Consider the following 23,409-nt stretch of genomic DNA (forward strand, 5'->3'; position numbering starts at 1 on the left):
TAAGATAAATTCTTCGAAGTGTGAATGCTGAGCCAAACAGTATATAAATGTGTTATTTTTGGTAGATTTTTTAAACAATTGCTCTCTATAGAGGTTATACCAATTTAATTTCCACTTGCAAATTTATGAGAATGCCTGTTTTTGACTAACCTTTTGAAACAGAGCATTATCAAACATTTTTGATATTCATCAGCCTCAAAGATGAAAAGCAGTATCTTAGTGGTTTTTATATGCATTTCTCTTAGTACGAGTGAGATTGAATATCTTAAGACCCAATTGTATTTTATCTTTTGGATTTTGACCTTGGTGGGACTAGTTTTAGTAGCACGAAGAAGGATAGTCCAATTCAAAGAGGGCTGAGGAATAAATACAAATAAATAGGACATAAAGTGTAGACAATTGGAGATGGGCAAGAGAGAAATGGGGGAGATGGTTGGAAGGGGAAGAGTTTTTAGGATGTGTTTAAAACGAAGAGAAGGAATCCTCAAGACCTTAAATTATGTTTAAATTGCAGGGACTTTGAACACTGCCAATTACTGCTGAGTGATCTTGTGCAAGTCGCTTAATCTTTCTGGGACTCATTTACTTCATCTGTAAAAATGGGGGGGGGGTGTGATAATAGTCTCTCTACCACATAAGGCTGTTGTAAGGATTAAACGTGTGAACAAACTTAACAAACTCAGAAAAGAGCCTGGCAAAATGTCACCCTACAGGACTGAGAGGTCTTCCTCTCCCCTGACCTCTAGCTATGTTTTCAGAGAGAATAACAGTCTCAGAGATCCAGCCTCCAGACTGGAATGGCGGCCGAGGAGACCTCGACTGGGCTCGCACTGCGCAGCTGCACAGCGGCCGGAGAGGAGGGGGAGGCGAGGGGCGGGGCGGCAGCCTTCTGGGCTGTTCTGGCGATCGCGTGCCCCTCCTGCCGTGCCTCGCGCCCGCCCTTGCTAGCAGACGCCTCCCGCCCCCCGCATTGCTGATGCTGCTGCTGGCAGACATGGACGTGGTGAATCAGGTATGCGCTCCAGCACCGCGGACAGAGCCCGCCGCTACCCGCCCGCCCGGCCGGGCTAGCTTGAGCCCTTGGACTCTTGAAAGGTGGTGGTGGCCAGGATCCCGACTGCGGAGCCGCAGCCCCCGGCGACGGGCTCGGGATTTGCGGCAGGCTAGGGCAGGAAGGGGGAGGTGGAGAAAATGAGTGCGCTCAATGCCGCAGCGAGGGCAGTCCTCACTGCCGCAGCGGGGGCCGCCAGAAGCCCCATTCCTCACTGGCGACCCCGAAGGGAGGAAAAGGGGCCCCGGGGCTGGGGTGAGGGCAAGGGGTGCGGAGGAGGGGAGAGTGGAAGGAAAAGCTGTGTGTGTGTGTGGGGGGGGGTGTTGCTGCGGATGAGCTAGGAAATAGAGCGACAGAAGGTGTGGAGGCGAGGTATGGGGGGGTGGCAGGGCTAGTGCCCGCCCTTCCCAAACAAAAACGACAGCTCGGTAGGTGACCTCCGCAACCCCCAAAGCAGACCTGGGGGGGGGGGCGATCCGGTTTGGCTTCTCCAAAACCCCTAGTCTCCCCTCCCCCAACACATATCCAGTGAAGCCATGTCCAAGCCCTCCCCCTCCTTAATCAGCCCAGACCCTCTCCGCCATCTCATCTTCACCATCTCAGAACCTCACCCCCTCCCTAACCAGTACCAACCCCTCCCCATCCTCACCTCGGACCCTACCGCCACCATCTGACTCACCTTTACCACTGCAGACCCCTCCCCCACCCTAGCCAACTCGACTCCTTATAGTATGACTCACCTTCACCATTCAAGACCCCTTCTCCCACCCTAATGAACCCCAACTCCTTCCCCATCCTCCCCACCTGAACCCCCTTAGCCATCTGACTCACACCGTCTCCGACCATCTCCCCTTTCCTAACTAGACCAGATCCCATCCCCATCTTCCTCATCTCTGAACCCCGTCGCCATCTGACTCACCATCACCCCAAACCTTCCCCAGACCTCCCTACCTGTCCTGAACCTCAGGGGTGTTCACCTCAGAGTCCCTGGTGCTCACACCTTCCCTGAAGCATCACCTTCTCCTCACCCCCTCTCCGAATGTCACCCCCTCCCCGAGTCACCTGCCCTATCCCCAGGGCCTAGCCCATCACCTCCCTCTCCACCCCCCACAACTCCACCCCCTCCCCGTCGTTTCTCTCCTTAGCTGGTGGCCGGGGGTCAGTTCCGGGTGGTCAAGGAACCCCTTGGCTTCGTGAAGGTGCTGCAGTGGGTGAGTATGGGCCGGACCTTGGGGGACAGTGCAGGGAGAGAGGGGGAGGTACTGGGGTCCAGAAGAGCAGGGGCGGAGTAGGGGTGGGGAACGAGGAATGGATCCCGGCGGGTCGGGTGTCAGGGGGCAGCTGGAGGCGGCTGGAGGCGGGGAAGGGGGGACTGGCTCCAGGGGGTTGGGGCCAGGGAAAGGATGGTCTGTGATGTCACATGGGGCCGAGGGTACCCCCATTACGAAGTGGCATTTTGTGACTCCCTGCCTCCCCTCCTGAAGTGAGGGAGGGGCGGGGAGGCGGAGCCTGCAGCCGCTTGCGGGGGGTGGGGGTGGGGGGATGCAAAGCCCGAGAAACCCAGAAACAGTGAAGGGGACAGAATGAGAAACAGAGAAAAGATGTACAGAGAGATGAAAATACTGAGAAATAAAAAGAGATACCGAGATGAGAGATGGAAAGGAAAACAAACCAATGAGACAAGGAAAAGGGAGACCGAGAGAGACACACAGAGAACAGACAGGCAAAGAGAAATAGACACAGGGAGAAAGCCAGGAAAATGGCATGCGGGGAGGGGGAGAAAGAGACAGACTGAGACAGGGAGAGAGAGAGAGAGGAGGGAGGGAAGACAGTGGGGGGATCAGAGCAGTGAGATGTAGAGACCCAGAAAGGCAGGAAGAGACACCCCACGGCCTCCTAATCAGCTTGCCTTGTGACCCGATGAGCCCTGATTAGGGGGTGGGGGCTGGGACGGCTCCATCTGCTGTAGATTGTTCTGGGCCCCTGCTCTGTCCAGAGGAGGGCAACCTCGGCCACCCCCCGACGTGTGCACACGGGCTCACCGTGGCCAACCCCATTCCCGCTACCCAAGGTCTTTGCCATCTTCGCCTTTGCCACATGCGGCAGCTACAGCGGAGAGCTCCGGCTGAGCGTGGAGTGTGCCAACAAGTCCAAGAGCGACCTCAACATCGAGGTCGAGTTCGAGTACCCCTTCAGGTGCGCCCCCCCTCCCCCACCCCAGGGATCCCCAAAGATCTGGAAGGAGGGGGGGCGGGGTGTTCTGGATGGGCCAACACTTCCTCCCTCCCTGGTGGCAGTCGCCCAGCCCCCACCGCAGGAGGCCGCACCTGCTCAGGACCTCACATATGCACTGAACACCTACCCTGTACCTGGCACTGCTCTGGACATCTAGGATACTGTGATGAGCAAGAGAGACATGGGCTGTGCCCTCAGGCTATGTTCTAGAGTGAGAGGAAGGGCGGGGAGGAACAGGCAATAAACAAGATTCAAAAGTAAGATAGGTAGATAGATTTATTTATAACATCATCTGAATAGATAATAAGAATGCAGTAGGTGCTCCATTTAATGTTAGCCCATATTATTATTCAATCCTCATTCATTCATTAGTTCATTCCATACACATTTTTTTTGAGAACTTAGTATATGCCCAGCACTGCTCAAAGTGCTGGGGGACACAGCAGTGAGCAAACCAGACCAAAACCCCGCCCCTCACGGGGTACAAATAGACAAAATGAATAAAGAGGATAGTTCTAGATCGGGAGAAATTCAAGGAGGGGATCCACAGGCAAGGTTTTCTGATGGAGAATAATGAAGGAGTGCTGCTTAGATAGGGAATGATCAAACCCTATTAAAGAAATTCTGACACTTATTGAGCTCCTACTGTGTGCTGGGCACCATGCGGAGGCGACAAGGCACCCAAGAGTGAGCCGGGGCAGGCGGGTTCACTGCCCTCGCAGAGACCTTCACCTTATAGGGGTGGGAGAGACAGAGACCCACAGACAGACACAATTTCAGTCGAGGCTTCCAAGGCCCTGGGTTCAAATCTAGTCACCACCAGTTGGACAAATCCCCTCACTGCTCTAGGTCTCAGTTTCCTCATCTGTAAAAGGGGAGAATAATATTGCCCTCCTCACAGGTGGGTGACGTGGTGAGGATTGAATGAGTCATTACTTGTAAAGTGCTGAGGAGAGGGCCCGGCATACAGTATGTGAAAAAGAAATAAATTTAAGGGGCTCAGGAAATAGGTCAGGGATTGAGTTGGAAAGTGGGGAATTTTAAGCCCTAAGGTTAAATATAGGCTCAGGTGATGGGGGTGGGTGGGATATGATGGTGGGGGAGGGGACAGTGAAAAGAGATGAAAGCCTAGCACTGGCCCTAAACAATGATCAAAAGAAGAGGAGGCTCCAGGAGGCAACCAGGGATCCACCCATTCACAGAAGCCAAGCCGGGGAGAAGAGCATTTGGGGAAGGAGGAGTAGGCGGCAGCAGTGTGGGACATAGTTGAGACCTGGCCCTTAGGGAATCCACCAGACCACAGGAGCCGCCCCCCACCCCATGAACCCTCACGCCTCCCACCCCTAGGACCTCAGAGCCTGAGGATCTGTCCTTTACCCACAGGTGTCCTGGAAAAAAATCCCTGCTCTGGGTCCCCCTGACCAAGATCCACCCTACTCCACTCCACTGCCCTGAGACGCCCCCCACCCCGAACCCCTAATTCCTCTTGAACACCCTTTGTCCCCAACCCAGCCCACGAGAAACACAGAAACAGAGTGACCCAGATTCAACCCCTAGCTCCACCACTTAGCAACTGTACAACCTTAGGGAAGTAGCTTAACCTTGCTGAACCTCTGTTGGCGCCTCTGTAAAATGGGTAGAATAATGCCTGCTTTAGGGAGGGGTTATTAAATGAGACAATTATGTAAAGGGCTCAGCACTTCCCTCTGGACCTCTGATACTCAAGGGGGCCCACACTCTTTGCAGTCTCAGGCTCCAGCCTCCAATCTGAGACCAGAGCTTTGGAACGCCACCCCAATTCCCCCCCCCACACATCCCACATTTTCTTCTTAGAACCCCCTTCTCCATCCCACCACAGGAAAGGCCTCAATCCTAGGATGCCTTCCCAATCTGCCCCTCCTGCCCCCAATCCCATACCCTTATCCTGTCCCAGGATCCGTTCTATCCTCCTGTCTGTCTCTTCCTATTTTCTAGTCTCTGGGGCTCTCCTCCGCTATGCATACATTTTTTTCTCTTGGGGACCTGAAGAGGGGGTGGGACAAAGAATCAACATGATGTGGAGTGGGGGGAGGACACAGGGTTCAAATCCCAACTCTGCCATTTCCACACCAGCTGTGTGACTTTAGGCAAGTTAATCCACTCCCTGAGCTGATTCTGTTTCCGACTCTGTACAGGCAATAAACATTGATTGTGTGCATGAGCACACACGCAGAGACAAAGCCTCCCCTCTGGGAGCTACAACAAAAATCAAGATAAATAAGATACATGGGATGTCAGTTGGGGATCAGTGCTACAGAGAAAAATAGAGCAAGAAAGGGGGCTAAGGAGTGCTGAGGGGTTCAATTTATTTTTTAAATGCAATTTTATTGAGATATATTCACACACCATACAATCCATCCAAAGTATACAATCAACGGCTCAATTTAATTTTTAAATAGTGAGAGCAGGGAAGGCCTCACTGAGATGACAGCTAAGCAAAGTTTTGAAGGAGATGTGGGAGTAAGACAGGCGTATATCTAGCAGATGAGCATTCCTGGTCAAAGGGAACAGCCAGTGCAAAGCTCCTGAGCCTGGAGGGTGCCTGGTATGTTCTAGGAACAGCATAGAGGCCAGAGGAGCAGGGCCGGAGTGAGGGATGAATAACACCTACCTCACTAGGATGTGGTGAGCAAGCAATGAAATGTGACTGGTGCTCGGTAGGTGGCCTGTGAATGGTTATTTCCTCCTTTTCCTGGGACCTTGTCAAAACCTGGGGGACCCATGGCTGGGGTGGTGTGTGTGTGTGTGAAGGAGTTCTCGGGCTGGGCCACCTGTGCCCACCTCTATCCGCAGGCTGTACCAAGTGTACTTCAAGGCACCCACCTGCAGAGGAAGCACTACTGAGATCTTCCTGGTGGGGGACTACTCCTCATCAGCTGAATTCTTTGTCACGGTGGCCGTGTTTGCCTTCCTCTACTCCATGGGAGCACTGGCCACCTATATCTTCCTGCAGAACAAGTACCGGGAGAACAACAAAGGACCCATGCTGGTGAGTCCCCACAGCTACTTGGAAGCAGGGGCCTCAAGGACAAAGCTATGCTCATAGGCCATACAGAATCCCAAATGGACCCACACCCAAGCACACATCACAAACTATGCTTGCCGCCACTGCCATCTGTCCCCAGTGGGCATCGGGGACAACAGAGATGCACTCACAGCCCACACAGAGTCCCAGACAGGTCGCGCTTATGAACCTGCCAACTCTCACCCAACCACACACTCTAGATCAAAGAAAAGAACACATATAGGCCCGCTGTGACAGCCATGCGTGTCACCTTGCCACACAGACACACCAATTCCTACCCAGATGTTTGCATATGCCCTCATCCCAGACACATAAAGACATAAATTCATACATGCAGACAAGAGGGGAAAGACATACTCCTCTCCACCAATTTGGAAACCCTCCCACACCCCCACACACATATCACAATCACACTCCCACTCTCCGTGTCATGTACACACATGCAAGCCTAGCTGAGAGGGCCACCTTCAGGTGACAGTGCTAGGGGCTTCAAGGCTGAACAGGGCAGAGGAAGGACAGGCCTCTTTTAGGGGAACCCCACCCACCCACCGAAAGCCTGTGATCTGAGGAGGCCCCATGGCCCAGCTCAAAGCAGCCCATTCACAATGCCTTCTCCCTCCACACCTGCCCATCCTAGGACTTTCTGGCCACAGCAGTGTTCGCTTTCATGTGGCTGGTTAGCTCGTCAGCGTGGGCCAAGGGGCTGTCAGATGTAAAGATGGCCACGGACCCAGAGAACATTATCAAGGAGATGACTGTCTGCCGCGAGGTGGGGAACACATGCAAGGAACTGCGGGACCCCGTGACCTCTGGCCTCAACACCTCAGTGGTGAGCCCTGGGTAGCTGACTGGTCTGGCTGGAGGGGGTGAGGTGGGGCTGGGAAACTTGTAGTCTGCCAGGGGCTATGGTGGAGAGAGAGAACGAGAGGAGAATTCAGGGAAATCAGGGAGGGCTCCCTAGAGGAGGCAGGTCAGCAACAGAGCCTTGAAGGATGAGTTAGCGATTGTAATCACTGATGTCACAGGCAGTCCCCAAGGGAGGACCTTGAGACCGTCTGTCCAAATTAGGTTTGGGAGACCTGGATCCAAGGCTCAGCCTAGCCATGCAGAATCTCAGGTAACTCAGGCCCCTCTTGGGACTTCAGTTTGCTCCTGTGCAAAACGAAGGATTAACTTGAAATGTTTCCACCTACACGCCCCCTAGTGGCCAGAATTAGATTGTCTGGGTTCAAATCCCAGTTCTGCCATATGCAAGCTCTGTGACCTAAAACTAGTTAAGCAGCCTCTCAGGCCTTGGTTTGAGGATGTAAATTGAAGACTAATGATCAGTCCTGTTCTGAAGTGGAGTACTTAGGAACTGATAACATACAGAGTGCTTAGAAAAGGGCCTGGCACATGGTAAGTCGTATATAGGTGTCACAGATGTATACCTTTTATATGGATTATATACATCCATATACACAAAAACACACGTATAGTGTATGTGTGTATATATATATTATATATATATGTATAATGTATATATATATATATATTTCTTCAGGATGCTAAGATTCCAATTTGTTTTTCACTTGTTGGCTGTATGACCTTGAGCAACTTAGCCTCTCTTAGCCTCAGTTTCCACAACTGTAAAATGAAGACATTACTCCCTGTCTCAAAACTGAATTTCAAATGAGCTAGCTACAAGTAAAGTGCTTAGAAGAGGGCTTGATATATAGTACAGGGTATTTAAAGTGTTTTATATTTTATATATTAATACAAATTCCACATATTTATATTTTAATATAGAAGTATAATTTTATACATGTGTATTTATACATATATTTTATATACATATGTAAATCTATAAGTGGTTTATCTATATATTTAATAAAGTCTATGCTTACATATTACAAATGTATGTTTACTGTGCTTTACACATGTGTGTATATATATATATATGCAAATACGTATATATGTAATACTGATAGACTGCAACATCCCGGGAATCTGAATTCTAACACTGTCACCACCACCACCCCCCCCCAACCTCCGCAAGGTGATTTGTCTGCGCTTTTGACGTTCACGCGCCGGGACTCGGAGGGTCGGGTTTTTAGGAGCCACCACCCTCCGGGAACCCCTGGGTCCACCTCTCACCCCGCGGTGCCCGCGCGCGGCGTCGACGTTCCCCGGAGCCACCAAGGCAATGGGCGCGGGCCGACCGCCGGGTCTTATCTCCCCGCAGGTGTTGGGCTTCCTGAACCTGCTGCTCTAGGTCGGCAACCTGTGGTTGGTGTTCAAGGAGACAGGCTGGGCCGCCCCATTCCTGCGCGCGCCTCCCGGTGCCCCCGAGAAGCAACCAGCGCCCGGAGACGCCTACGGAGAGGCGGGCTACAGGCAGGGCCCCGGCGGGTACGGGCCCCAGGACTCGTACGGGCCCCAAGGCGGCTACCAGCCCGACTACGGGCAGCCCGCTGGCGGCAGTGGTTACGGGCCCCAAGCCGACTATGGGTAGCAAGGCTACAGCCCCCAGGGTGCGCCCACCTCCTTCTCCAATCAGATGTAGTCTGGTGAGTGACGGGCGGGCGGTGCGGCCAAGGAGGGCACAAGGAAGGAGACGGGCGGGTCAGTGAACCAATAGGAAGCAGGAGGAGATGGGCACTTAAGGGCTCTTGCTCGCAAGTAAGGGCCGGAGTATGAAGGGGCCAATAGGAAGGCGGAGCTACATGCCATGAGCAAAAAGCCAGCCAATGAGTGGCGAGCAGGGGTTTGAAGGCGAATGAAGAGCCAATGGGAGAGAGGTAGAAGGGTAAAAGGGCCGTGCTTTTAGAGAAGGGGAGAGAGAAGCGGACCGAACAACCAATGAAAGGAGAGAATAGCAGGAAGGGCTCGTGCATTGGAGAATCAGAGGAGCGCCGGAGCCACTGAAGGGAAGAGAAGGGTGGGTATTAGAAGTGATTAATAAGCCAACAGGTGCTGAGGTCAATTGATGGTGAGGAAAAACGGTCTCGGGTTACGAAGACCAGCCGAGCTTACCTATCCAGGAGGAGGTGATGCGTCTACCTCCTCTTCCCAACCTTTGAGATGAGGGAGATGGTGTGGAATTTCAAAGAGGAGAGAGGGACTGGGTGGCCAGGGTTGAGGGTCCGCTGGGGAAGGTGGGGGGCACTAGAGAGGTTTGCTGGCTTTCTGATAGAAGTGAGGTTTCCATAGGCAGATACGAGAAGAGAAACAGCAGAGGGATGGGATGGAGGGTGAAGGCGAGGAGGTGGCAACACGTGGTCGAGGTAGTTTCTGGCACTAGGTTGGTCAGGGTGGAAAGGGCAAGGATGAGTTTATTAGGTATCCCACATATAATTCATCAAAAATTCCTGTTGGTTCTGTCTTCGAAATATATGCATAATCCCCTCACTTCTGTCATCTCTCCCCCAGACCTCTACACTGATCTCCACCCAACCTGCACCCCCACTCCCTTTCTATTCTGCTCACAGCTGTCCAGAGGGATCCTGTTCAATCCTACACCAGGCCACGGCCCTCCTCTGCTCAGAGCTCTCCCATAGTTCCCATCTCACTCAGAAAGTCTTCTCTACCGGATCTACCGAATCTAGTTCTGGTCACTTCGCTGACCACCACCTCTCCCACTCACTCATTCTGCTCCAGCCTCACTGGCCACTTCAGTGTTCCTCAAACGTGTCAGACACAATCCAACCTCAGGGCCTTTGTACCTGCTTTTCCCTCTGCCTGGGCTTTCACACTCACACCCACTGATCACCTTATCAAAGTATCTTCAAAAGTATCTTCCTTTTGGTCACTTACTCAGACCTGACTACCTTGTCTGAAACAAGTCCCCCTTATTATCTCTCTTCATGATACCTTGTGCTTTTCTTTATTACAGTCTGCAATTATCAGCTTATATGTTTATTGACTGCCTCCCCCACTAGACTAAGGGAGGTGACCATGTCTTATTCGTGCTGCACACCCATCATCTAGAGCCCTATTTAATGTTAAGAAACATTTATTGAGTCAACAGTGGAAACCACATAGCATGGGGCATTGTACCTCATTTTACTGGTCTCTGCTCAGAAACCCCCACCCCCACCCCATCCAGAGTAAAAGCTGAAGACCTCACAACTGGTCCACGAGACCCTATATCACCTCATTACCTACTTCTCTGACATTACCTCCTGCCACTCTCCTCCTTACTCATTCATGCCAGCTCCCCTGGCTTCCTTGCTGTTTCTCAAACCCATGACTCTCATACTGGCTGTTCCCCCTGTCTGAAGTGCTCTTCCTCCCAGTTATCTGCATAGCTCATTCCCTCACCTCCTTTACTCTTTCTTCACATCTGCCCTGCTGGCACACCTGATCCTCCTTCCCCTGTTACACTTTTTGTTTTTTCCATTTCATTTATCCCCTTATTCATACAGCTGATTCCCTTATGCATCGTGTTTGTTGTTTGAAGTCTGTCCCTCCCTGCTACCATATAAGCTCCACAAAGACAGTTATCTTTGTTTTATCCAATATAGTTTATTCCCAATGACTAGAATGGTATCTATTAATGGAGTTTTTCTTGGGGGGTGTGGGGATGGCATAATCTTTTCGGTACCTAACCCACTGTGGGGGCAAGGTAAGGAATATCTTCCAGTAGGGGCAGCTGGGATGAAGCTGACTCCAGGAATTTGAATGCAAGCAGAAGGAAAGGAAAAATGGCATGCCAGGCAAAGGTAAAGCCAGGGCGAAGGCATAGTAGCCCAGCCCCACCCTGAGGGCACCATCTGTGCCTGGGCTCCCTCTCCTTTCTGTGTCTTTTGTCTCTACAGGTCAGTGCAGCCCTGGAGGACCCCACGGGTGGGCAAGAGCTCAGGAGAAGGCCTGCCCCCCTCCCCACCCCCACATCCCAGGTCTCCACCCTCAAGCCAGGAGACCCTGTCTTTGCTGTTTATATATATATATATATTATATATAAATATCTATTTATCTGTCTGAGCCCTGCCCTCACTCCCCTCCCCTCATGCATTAGTGGCCTGGACTTAAATGGGCCCCTCTCTTATTCCTGCCCCTTCCCCTGCATCCTTTGGCTGCTCCCTGGCCCTGTCCCCTGAGGTTGTGGGGGGGGGGGCGCTAGAAGGCGGACAGGGAGGGAACAGACCTTGTTTGTATGGGGAAGGTACATGTGACTTCAGGCTCTCTTCCCTCACACCCTCCCCTTCTCCCACTCTGGCCTTGGTTCCTCCAGCAATGCCTGAACAGGAGCCATTAGGGGAAATTCAATCCTGACAGTGGGAGAAAGGAAGAGATTGGGGGTGCTTGGGATGGAGAGAGCAACTTGGGACCCACGAATGGCCTTGGAGGGGAGCACTGGAGGGGAGGGAGCTAGTCAGCAGGGGATATGAGTTCCACATCCGTTGAAATCTAAAGAGGGGTGCCCTGGAGCATTCTGGGGGCGGGACTTGGAAGGGTGGTGGGGGCGTGGTTCGAGAAGGGGCGGGGCTTTGAGCGAGGCAGCTTGTGGGCTCCAGGGTGGGACCGGCTTGGAGTAGGACAGGGTTCTGTGGGATGGCTATGACTCGGGGGCATGGTGACAAGCTTGGAAGAAGGGTGAGGACGGGGTTCTAGAGAGGTGGGGCTCCAGCGTGGTCAGGACTTGGATTGGGACCTGGATCTATGCAAGAGGTGTGGCTTGGAACGTTGAGGGGGCTTAACTCGATTCCAAAGGGGACAGATCTTGTGCAAGTAAAGAAGTGGGTTTGAGAGACAGTCTCTGAATTCAGAGTCGTAGTCTGAGTTTTCGACGGAGTAGGGCTTAGAGTGGGGCGTGAATGGTGGTTTCAGAAGGGGGCAGACCCCTCCAATCGGACAGTGAAGAAAATATGTTTCAGAGTGGGACGGCTGGGGCAGTAGGGAAGGGGGTGCTTGGCCTGGGGGCTTCAGAATGTGCTTTGTTGCAGAGGTGGGGAATGCCCCTGGTGAAGGCTGGGGACCCAGGTGGCCTGGGAAGAGCTGAGAAGTATGGGTTGGAGAGTGAGGGGTGGGATTCAGAAAGTAACACCCCCACACTCTTGTCCATCCCCCTGCGACGGGACAGCTAGGTAATCAAAGGACAGAGCCAGTGGGTCTGTGGGGCTGGCCAACCCCTTTCCTACCCTTCCCCTGCCCCCTCCCTCTCCCCTCCCTCTGCACACACACCCCTCCCCGTCCAGGGGTGGTTGGAGGCCCGGTCTGGAGCCCCTATCCTGCACCCTCTGCTGTGTCTGTGACGTCGGTAGTGCCTGTGACTGTGTGTTGCCATTTTGTCTGGCTGTGGCCCCTCCCCTCCAGACCCCCCTTCCACCCCCCCCGGTATTGTTTGAAGACCCCCCTCCCCGAGGAAGAACAAATGTGATTAATTCTCCTCCCCCCAAATAAACTCCTCAATCACCTAGTCCACCCGGCTCTGGCTTCTCGGTGTCTTTTTGTTTGCGGTCGGGGCGGGGGGTGCGGAACGAGGGGAGAGATAGGGAGAGAAAGCAAAAGAAGGCTTCGCCCCGGACATGCTGGACGCCCTTGAAGTTTCTCGACCGTTTTAGGCCCCTCCCACAGTATTAAGGCCGAGCCCCATCCTCTGTGAAGCCTCGCCTACCCATCAAAGCTAAGTCACGCTCTGAGTAGCCCTGCCCACTGCCGCAGCTACTGGGCACCGCATCCCGAATCTCTCCAGGGCCTAGTTCTAATTCTTGTCATTTAGCCCAGCCCCTGTGAAGTCCTCCCCTCAAATCCCCAAGGAGTTCGAGTATCCCCATACTTCACTGGGAAGCCCCACCCTACCCCCCCGTCCCTTCTATTGTTCTTCAGACCTTGCTGTCTTTCCATTTCCTTGCCTCCACGCCACCGGGAGACCAGCTAGGCAGTAAGGTCGGGAGGCGGGACGCTAGGGTGAGTCACTGGTTAATTCATTGCCTCCTACCCCTCCCCGGGGCAAGGAGGGGCGGGAAGTGATAGGGATGTGCGTAATGGGGGACGGGGCGGGAAGGTCGCCGGTGCCCAAGATGAGAGGCCTGGCTGACCGCCGCGGTGTCTGATTAGAGACCCTGGCCTGGTGCCCGAGTTCTGAGCGCGGCCTCGGGGACCCTCTTCTCCCTGCCTTGAGACTCAGCGAAGCCTGGGAGTGCCGAGGAGACTCCTGGCTCTGGGACTGAGCTCAGAGAAGGGGATATCTGATTGGAGAAAGAAAAATGGGAGCAGGGCAGGGAGAGGACTTGGGGGCAAGACAGTTGGGGCTATAAGGAGGGGGCGGAGAAGAGGGCCTCGGAACCTGGCCTGTGATTTTAGCCCTTCCCCATAATCTCAAATAATCCTGGTACTGGGACAGAAATGGGAGCAGAGGTGTAAAAATCTGGTTCTCTGGCAGGGGCGAGGGAGCACTAGCTGGGGCCGCGGATGGGGTTAGGGACCATTCTCGCAGCATTCATCCAGGCGAAAGAGACCCTCGGAACATCCCGGTGGGGAGGGGGCCAAAAAATGGCTTTAACCCCTCTCCCAAATTACCCAAATAAACATTCAAGATAAATCTACACGTTGTGTCAATACAATAGTCAGGTCACTAAAATACAGTCAGGTATCCCCCTATTATAGAGCCTTCAAGCCTTAGAATGCCCGGTGAGAGGCCCCGTGAGAAGCCACGTGGCACGTGGGGTTCCTGGGGGCGGTGCCTTCTGGTGTCCGACTCCGGCCAGGGGCGGGAGGGCAAGGGGCTGTCCAGTACGGCGCTCCTCGGCTGCGTGCCCCTCACTTCTAGGCAGGGGGCGCCTTAGCGGGGGAGAGACCACAGCCTCGGGGTCGGGCTCTGCGGGGCGCGCTCCTCCCATGCCGGTGTCAGGTTTACGGAACAGAGCTGCCCAGCCGGACGCCCGGTGGCCGTGAGAATTCCATTCGCCTGACCTGGCCCAGCCTGACCCCGCCGGGGCGCGCCATGTTCGCGCGTGGGTCCCGAAGGCGCCGCTCGGGGCGCGCGGTGAGCGATACTCAGGGCAGTGGTGGGGGCCAGGGGTAAACTGAGGCCCAGGCGAGGGGGCAGGGGATAGGGATAGCGTGGAGGCCCTCCACGGAGGGTCGTTGAGACCTCAATCCCCAGGATTCCCAGACCCGAGGGATGGGGCTGCTGAAGGCATATGGATGGATAATCTCTCCACACACTTTTATCAGCACCTCTGGGACCTAGTATGCTCCCCCCTCCAGTGAATTATAGGAAGGGATTCTGTGAACTAAATGATTGGGTCGTGGGGTCCTGGGTTGAGCAGGGATGGCCTGACTGAAGAAAGGGGATTCTCTGTTCCTTGGGGGAACATGGACTGAGGAGTGGGATCCTACACTCCTGGGATGCCTAAATGCTGAGCTCGAAGGTTTGGGATTTGGGGGGAGAGAGCTTCTGCCTGAGCCAGGCAGCTTTTGACTTCCTAGATAGGAGGATCTCTCTCTTCTTTTGGAGGAGGCCTTCTTTTGGGGATCTCTGATGCAGGAAAGTGGGGTCTGGTTTTGGTGGTTCAGAGAAGGAGTGAAGAGTCCTAGGATCTGAAGGGTGAGGGCCAAGGCTTCTCGGGGTAGGAGTTTCTGAATGGAGCAGGGGCCTCTTGAGATCCTGGGGGAGGGTCCCCAATTCCTTGGGCATGAAGGAGTAAAGTCAGGGCTTGGGGGAGGTGATTCTGACCTGGACAGGTAATTGGGGCTCCTGAGCTCCTGAAGGGAGAGGCCGGGCTCATGTGGTGATCCCAAGGAAGGGTGGGGTCTCTGGACTCCAATGCTGTGGAATTTGAGTGCTGCTGGCCTCGTGGGTGGGGAGAGGACGCCCAGATTAAGGACTCTGCGGAGAATATTCCGAGTTCTGGGGCGGGGGGTGGGGGTGATGTTTAAGGTCTGGAGGGGTCCGAAACTGGTGGGAGGTGTCCAAGGCTGGGTGGGGAGGTCCGAGGCCGGCCTGGGGAGGGGAATTATAGGGAGGTGGCTTCAGCTGCCCCGCCTCTGCCTCGGTCGTGTCCTCCTTCCCCGCGCTCTGGGCGCTGTCCCAGCCTGCCCAGCGTTGCCTTGGTGGGACAGGCCCCAGCGTGCGGTCGCTGGCTCTGGAGTCGAGAGGCGGGTGTTGACTTCTCCCTCCCCGCCCCCGCGCCTCGCCCGGTTCCGCGTCTACCCCGCCCACTACAGCCTCCAGAGGCAGAGGACCCAGACCGCGGCCAGCCCTGCAACTCCTGCCGGGAGCAGTGTCCCGGCTTCCTGCTGCACGGCTGGAGGTAGGAGACCCCCAGGGTCTGGCCTTTGTGGGAGCCCTGCCCTCGGGGAAAACCCCCAGAGGCTTAGCCACGCCCCTATGCTTGAACTCCGCCTACAGACGGAGCTCACTGGCGGAAAGGGCTTCACTCTTAGACTTAGAGCTTCGTCCCCTGACTCTTTCCCAAGAGTCTCGTTCCCTGGAAAGCTCCACCCAGCTGCGCGGCCCCGCCCCCGGGAGAGTCCTCCCCAAGCCTTTGAGTCCCCATCCCTAGGGAGATTCTCAGCCCAGGCAGAGAACCGCCTACTGTCCTCCACTCCCACCCGGCTTAGGCTCAGAACTCCTCTCCCGGACCCAGTGTCCTAGCCTCCTACTGGAGCCCTGCACCCAAAAAGTCTCGCAAAATATCACAGCTCCTATTCCCACGCTCAGAGCCTCATCACGGGCTAAAGCCCCACCTCTAGGGAAAGTTGCTGGCAACGTTCTGAGGGGAAGCCTCTAGATTTATAACTCTAATCTCGGTCTCCCGGGAGGGTGGGGCGCGCCCCTACTCAGGCCCCGCTGTCCGCGAGAACCTGGCCCGAGTCCCAGAGCTGAAAGGTCAGGGGATGTCCCTGAGACCCCACAGCCCCATCCCTTCACGTTCCGCCCCCAGGCTCACAGCCCCACCCCCCGGGTCACAGCCCCACCTCCTCTCAGCTCCGCCCCCAGCCCCAGGGCCCTTTCGGGCTGATGATCTGCATATCACCGCCCCTCAGTTCGGCTTCCTTTGGCTGCCGAGGGGTCCAGGTGGGCAGCAGCGTTTGGTAACTGACCCTCAACCCGGCTCCCTCAGAAAGATCTGCCAGCATTGCAAATGCCCGCGGGAGGAGCACGCGGTGCACGCAGTGCCTGTGGACCTGGAACGCATCATGTGTCGGCTGATCTCGGACTTCCAGCTCCACTCCATTTCCGACGATGACTCAGGCTGTGCCTCCGAGGAGTATGCCTGGGTACCACCAGGCCTCAAGCCCGAGCAGGTGACCAGAAGGCCGGCCACTCTCTCTGTCTCTCTCTTGCACTCCGGCGGGTGCTGAAACCTGCTAGGCTGTTTCTGGAGCCAAGCCAGGGTGTGTGGTCAGACTGTGAGTGTCCTTCTGACCCCTCTGATCTGGGGGTGGCCAGCCCCCCATACCTCACTGAGTCTGTTGACCCCACTCCTATTCTACCCCTTACCTCAGGCTTTATCCCAGCACTTTGTTCACTTCCTCTCCATTGATTCATTCATTCCACAAATATTTACTGAGCACTTACTCTGTGTCAGACACTGTTCTAGACAATGAGGACACAGCAGTGAACCAAACACACAAAGTATATCTACCCACTAGATTAGATTCCAGAAGGGAGCTACAAATCTGTAAATATACGCCAGATGGTGTAAGGGCTATGGAATAAAAAAGCAGGGGTGGGGAGGAGGGAGAGAGAGAGAGAGAGAGAGAGAGACTAGGGTGTTAGAATTGTAAATAGGGTGCCCAGGTGAGCCTTTCTGAGAAGATGATGTTTGAGCTTCCCTAAAGGAGGTGAGGAAGGAAGCCATGCAGATATCTAGGCCAAGAGCCATGCAGGCAAAGGGAAGGGCCCTGAGGCAAGAGCATGTTTTTCAGAATGTTTGTGGAATGGCCAGGAGGCCAGTGTGGCTGGGACAGAGTGAGTGAGGGGAGATTGATTGGAGGTGAGGTCAGAGAGGGGGGAACCACAGGTGAGCAGAGGAGAGACAGGGTCTGTCGTATGATTTAACAGGATCCCTCTGGCTGCTGAGTGAAGAATGGACTTTAGGGGTATAAGTGGAAGCAGGGGGACCAGCGAGGAAGAGGCTACTGCAAAAGCCCGGGTGACTGATGATGGTGCTGGCAGTGGAGGTAGTGACAAGTGGTCACAATCTGGATATATTTTGAAAGGAGAGCTGCATTTGTGGGGATGAGAGAGAGGAGTCAGAGGTGACCCCAAGGATGGAGGAGGAAGGGCAAGGCAGGAGCAAGTCTGAGGGGGTAAGATTGTAAGTTTGGTTTTGGACATCTTGAGTTTGAGAAGCCCGTTAGACATATAACAGGATGATGTGGTCCGGAACTCAAGGGAGACATCAGGGCCAGAAATTTGCATTTGTGAGCCATTAGCCAATAGATGGTATTTATAGCCATATGGTTGGATATAATTCTCAAGAGAGTGTAGACAGGCAAGAAGAGGACCAACGACTGAGCCCTAGGACCCTCCCACATGTAGGGACCAGCTAGGCAAGGAGGAACCAAAAGAGGAACAGAGAAGAAGCAGCCAATAAGGTAGTAGGAAAACTAGGCACATGTGGTGTCCTGGAAGCCACGGGAAGAAAGTATGTCTAGGAGGGAGTGATCAGCCATGTCTGGGGCTACCTATGGGTCAACTCGAATGGGGACTGGGGCCTGAACAATGATTTTAACAGTGTGGGCATCATCAATGACCTTGACAGGAACAGCTTTGGAGGAGGGGTGGGAGTGAAAGCCTGATGGGAGTGGAACCAAAAGAGAATGGGAGGAAAGGAAGTGGAAGCAGCAAGTACAAACAACTCTTTTGAGGAATTCTGTAAAGGGAAAGGAAAAAATGGGACAGCAGCTGGAGGGAGAAGTGGGGTCAGGCCATGAGGGAACTCTCGGCAGATTTGGGAGCTGATGGAAATGAACTGGCCTGGAGGGGAAACTAATCGTGTAGGAAGGAGAGGTGGGGGGAGTCAGTAGATGATCCCTTCTGATGACTTTAATTTTCTCAAAGTAGAGACCCACCATCCTTCTGCATCTCACCTCATCCCTAGTCTCAATTGTTTTTTCCCCATCCCTCATGTCCTCCCAGGTATACCAATTTTTCAGCTGCCTCCCAGAGGACAAAGTCCCCTATGTCAACAGCCCCGGGGAGAAATATAGGATCAAGCAGCTGCTGCACCAGCTCCCCCCACATGACAGTGAGGTGAGGACAGAGAAGAGTGAAAGGGCATCTCAGGCAGGGGGCATGGCCTTGGCAAATGCAGGGGAGCTGGGAAGAAATGGGCAGGATCTGAAGAGGACCAGGTGAGCTGATCTGAGGTGAAAGGTCTGAACCAGCAGGGGCAAACAGGGGCTACTCCTTGGCAAAACCATAGTTGGGCCTTGGAAGAAGAGGTAAGGGTTGGGTATTTCAGACAGGAGGTACCTTCTAAATATCTACAAGTAGACTTTTTGGGGATGGATGAAGTTTGGAAGAGAGTGGGGGCAAGCATCAAGGAAGGAGCTTGGAAGACGTCCCCCCCCCCCCTTCCCCTAACTCCCAGGCACAATACTGCACAGCGCTGGATGAGGAGGAGAAAAAAGAACTCAGGGCCTTCAGCCAGCAGCGGAAGCGTGAAAATCTGGGTCGTGGCACTGTGCGCATCTTCCCGGTAACCATCACTGGGGCCATCTGTGAGGAGGTAAGCCATGGAGGGCCTTGCGCAGTGAGCAGTGCCTATGCTCCAAGTCCTGAGGTGCAGCTCTCTCGGGCCCTGGGGAGACTTAGGCCTCGTGGCCTGTCTTTAGGGCTCACTCTGGTGGACAGGGTCTGTCCCTCAGATCCCAATCTTGGGCAGGGAATGTCTCTAAGTCCACCTTGGTGAGTAGGCCATCTTTAGGGCCCCCAGTATGTGAAAGCTGTCCCTCAGATCCCACTGTTGGACAAGGTCTGTCTCTAAAGAGGTCCTAGTGGGTGGAACCTCCTCTATGGTTTCCTCTCCTCCACGCAGTGGTTGTGGATGTGTGCTGTCTCTGTGGCCCTCTTGTGGTCAGGAGTTGTCTTCAAGAACCCACCCATAGAGCCCCCATAGTAGGAGGAATTTGTCCCCAAGCTTCCCCCACCCCACCCCAGTTGGGAAAAAGCTGTCCTCAGATCCTACACTTAGAAGACGTCTGTTGCTAAATTCCCTGTGGGTGGAGACTATGTCAGTGAGCCCCCCACCCCCACCCCGCACACTGGGCATGGCCTGTATCAAAGCTACCCCATGAGCAGGGCCAGTTACAAAGACCCTCCTTGAGGAAAGCCCAGTGTGGCCCTTGGTGATGGTGGTGCCAGTGTCTGTCTGTCATTTGGCAGTGCGGGAAGCAGATTGGAGGCGGGGACATCGCAGTGTTTGCCAGCCGTGCAGGCCTGGGCGCCTGCTGGCACCCACAGTGCTTTGTGTGTACCACCTGCCGGGAGCTGCTCGTGGACCTCATCTACTTCTACCACACTGGCAAGGTCTACTGTGGCCGCCACCATGCCGAACGCCTGCGCCCGCGCTGCCAGGCCTGTGATGAGGTGCGTGCCTCCCTTTCCCAGGCTGGGAGTGGAGAGGGATGGGGCCAGGGGCAGGCCCTTCTGACCGCCACAGATGGCCTGCATCCCCCAGATCATCTTCTCCCCTGAGTGTACGGAGGCCGAGGGCCGGCACTGGCACATGGGTCACTTCTGCTGCTTCGAGTGTGAAGCATCGCTAGGAGGCCAGCGCTATGTCATGCGTCAGAGCCGCCCCCACTGCTGCACCTGCTACGAGGCCCGCCACGCTGAGTACTGTGATGGCTGCGGGGAGCACATCGGTGGGTGAATATGAGACTGGGAAGAGGGAAGGATGGGTAGACAGCTGGGCCACAGCAACCCGCCCCCACCAGGATTCCTCCTACCCTCCAGACCCCACCCCCATTATACCCTATACTCTATGTCTAGCCCCAGCACTGCAGGCCCATACCCTCACTCTCACCCCCAACATCCCCCTGCCTCCATTATGCATATTATGCCATGCATTCTAAACCCCACCTAACCAATACTAGGCTACCACTGCACATCTGGGCCCACCTCCAGAGTGCTCTCTAATTCCCTGCCCACCAGGCCACATCCTACCCTCAGCCCAGTCCCTGCAACCCTGAGCTGTGCCCTATTCTCCAGGACTCTCAACCGGCAGCCTAGGCTAGGTCCTACCTTCTAAGCCACACCCTACCCTCTAAAACCCACTCCTTTACCACCAAGGCCATGCTCTCCCTTCTAAGCCCTGCCCCCAGCACCCAATCCTCATTCTCGAGGTCCAGTCTTTCACTCACCTTTCACCTGAAGTCACCCTTAATTTCTAAGTCTGGACCATGTCAGATTTCAATGCCCACTCCCATTTAGGGCTAGCCCTCTGGGAGAGGCATCCTGGGAAAGAAAGGGAGGAGAGGGGAAAACATTTACCAGCCAGTCTCCAGGAGACAAGGAGGACGGGGAACGCTGGGGCCAGGGCCAAACCTCGGTTTTCCTGCATTCTCCCACCCCCCATTCCGGAGAGATGTGTGTGCACATCCCGGGGCACCCGGTCTCAGATTCTCCACCTCTTCCCGGGGAGGGCCCCATTCAGGAGGGGTGGAGGTGGAACCCGGGAGCTCTGCCTCAGTTTTCCCCCTCGCGTCGGTCTCCGCAGGCCTGGACCAAGGCCAGATGGCTTACGAGGGCCAGCATTGGCACGCCTCGGACCGCTGCTTCTGCTGCAGTCGCTGCGGGCGAGCCCTGCTGGGCCGCCCCTTCCTGCCGCGCCGTGGCCTGATCTTCTGCTCGCGCGCCTGCAGCCTCGGGCCGGAGCCCGCCGCTACCCGAACTGGCCGTCGCAGCTGGAGCGCGGGCACCGTCTCGGTGCCTCTAGCAGCCTCCGCGGCCTCTTTCTCGGCTGCCGAGGGAGCGTCCGAGACCGCCACCGAAGTAACCAGCCCGGAGCCAGCGCCTGGTGAGCACCCTCGGGCCCAGCCCAGCCCAGGGCACGCCCCTGCCTCAAAACCTGCCTTTCCCCTTGTCTCGCCCACGCCCTTCACCTAATACGCCGACCCCGCCCCCAACTCAGCCGAGTCTCCAGCCCCAAATGCGCCCACTTCGTGAGCCCTGGTTCCGCCCCCTTCTGTAAAGGGCCCACCCCCTACCTCAATTTGTTCCTCCTGGACCCCTAGCTCCTCTTCCTTTCCTCAGCCCTTGACCTTTCACCCTCTGATCCCAGGCACCGCCCTCACACTGTCATAAAACTTGTCTATTCCAGCCTATGCCCCACCCTCTTCCCACTGGAGCCACGCCCCCATTCTCTGATCCCGCCCAACATAGAATCCAGTCCTGCTCCTCCTGCGTTCTTACTTCCAATCTCAGCCTACACCAAGCCTCTTACTTCCCGGACCCCCAACTCCCTACCCCTCTCCGACCCAGCCCTGATGGGGGAAGGGGAGAAGACAAGGCCCTTCCACAGGCCTCCCCACAGGAAGGGAGCGGGCTGGAGTGCTGGGGCAGACACATGGAGTCAATCCATCTCTCCCTTTCCAGCCATTGGCCCCGAAGAGCCCGCCCCCTTTCTGAGAGGGGCCCCTCACCGCCACTCCATGCCCGAGCTGGGGCTCCGCAACGCCCCCGAACCACTCCCCGGGTCCCCCTACCGCCCGGATCCGCGTCCCGAAGATGGTGCCTTCGGCCGCCAGAGCACTCCGCGAGTCAGCTTCCGAGACCCTCTGGTGTCTGAGGGAGGCCCCCGGCGGACCCTGAGCGCACCCCCGGCCCAGCGCCGCAGGCCACGCAGTCCCCCGCCCCGGGCCCCCAGCCGTCGCCGCCGTCACCCCCACCACCACCACCACCATCACCACCGCCGCCATCCCGGCAGACGTCGCCACCATCAATGTGACTCGGGTTCCGGGTCTGACTCGGAATCTTGCTCCAGCTCTCCCTCCAGCCCCAGTTTCGAGTCCTCAGAAGACGATGGCTTCTTCCTGGGGGAACGCATCCCACTGCCCCCGCACCTGCGCCGGCCCGTGTCAACTCAGGACCCTGCAACAGAGACCCCCAACTCCCCACCCCCTTCGCTCCCCAGGGACCCGCGCCCAGGGATGCCTCGCCAGGCCCGAGACAAGAACTGCATCGTGGCTTGAAGGCAAGGCAATCCTTGTGGCCTCCATTCTCCAGTCAGTGTTGATGGTGACCCCCAAACCTGAGTCACAGATCCCCTTCCTCCCTCCCTCCTTTGTCTGTTTGTGTTATTGAAAAGTATAATTTAATATTTGTTGTCAAACAGACCTGGCTTCTTTGCCTCCTTGTTCCAGATGCCCCCTCCCCCCAAATTATTTCCCTGGCATGATGCTTGAGTTTATCCACCTTTCATCAAAGGATTAATTTATTCATTATCATATTTTCTAGCCCTCTGTTTATTATTTATTCCTCCATAGAACCACCCCCACACCAAGGAGGTTATTTGGAGAGGGTCAAAACCTAGGGCCTGGAGTTCTGAAACCTGAGGCACCCTCCCCATTCAGTTTATGGCTTAGGTGGGGCATGGTTGAGGCAGAACTGGTTCCTCCTTTTGGATACTGCAGAAGGAAGGGCGACCTAAGCACACGCAGAAATGTGGCCACACCCAGAAGGGTCGATTGGCAGGCCAGAAGACAAATTCTCCTGAGAAAGGCACTTTTACCTCATTAGGGGGCTGGGAGATGGCTGGGAATGTTGGGGGGGGGGGCAGGGAGGGTTTATTGCGATGGAGGAGTTATTTGCAGGTTGCAGAGAGAAACGAGGGGAATTCTCCTACACGGAGCCATCTGCAGGGTCTGCAGGGTAAAGAAAAGAGAGAAAGCATTGGCCAGATCCATATGCCCATTTTGCAGACAAGAAAACTGAAGCCTATGAAAGGATGGGCCAAAGCCATAAGTACCAAAAAAGATAAAGTTAGCATTCATGCCCTTGGGAGAGCCCTTTCCTTCCCTCTTTACCCCCTCAACATACCCCTACCCTCTCTTCTCTGCCTCCCCCACACCCAGGCACATACATACACTTACCAGTAGGGGCTGCTGTATGTCTTTG

General features: G+C 55.2%; 2 protein-coding genes across 2 annotated transcripts; both read left to right on the plus strand.

Annotated features, from left to right (window-relative positions):
* Nucleotides 1-934: 934 nt before the first annotated feature.
* Nucleotides 935-8,895, plus strand: LOC119523521 (synaptophysin). Its single transcript, XM_037822323.1, is given in 6 exon segments — nucleotides 935-1,012; nucleotides 2,197-2,262; nucleotides 3,123-3,247; nucleotides 6,119-6,314; nucleotides 6,988-7,179; nucleotides 8,575-8,895. Coding segments are annotated over 6 exon segments (936 nt in total). The 5' UTR covers nucleotides 935-976.
* A 5,253-nt stretch (nucleotides 8,896-14,148) lies between these two features.
* LOC119523609 (prickle planar cell polarity protein 3) lies at nucleotides 14,149-22,708 on the plus strand. Its single transcript, XM_037822418.1, has 9 exons — nucleotides 14,149-14,319; nucleotides 15,504-15,589; nucleotides 16,403-16,586; nucleotides 18,427-18,540; nucleotides 18,881-19,018; nucleotides 19,675-19,878; nucleotides 19,970-20,156; nucleotides 21,011-21,310; nucleotides 21,889-22,708. The coding sequence occupies exons 1-9, from the start codon at nucleotides 14,278-14,280 to the stop codon at nucleotides 22,482-22,484; spliced, it is 1,851 nt and encodes a 616-aa protein (XP_037678346.1). The 5' UTR covers nucleotides 14,149-14,277; the 3' UTR covers nucleotides 22,485-22,708.
* The last annotated feature ends 701 nt before the right edge of the window (nucleotides 22,709-23,409 follow it).

The sequence above is a fragment of the Choloepus didactylus genome, chromosome X (genome assembly GCF_015220235.1).
Source record: "Choloepus didactylus isolate mChoDid1 chromosome X, mChoDid1.pri, whole genome shotgun sequence".
NCBI classification, from domain to species: domain Eukaryota; kingdom Metazoa; phylum Chordata; class Mammalia; order Pilosa; family Megalonychidae; genus Choloepus; species Choloepus didactylus.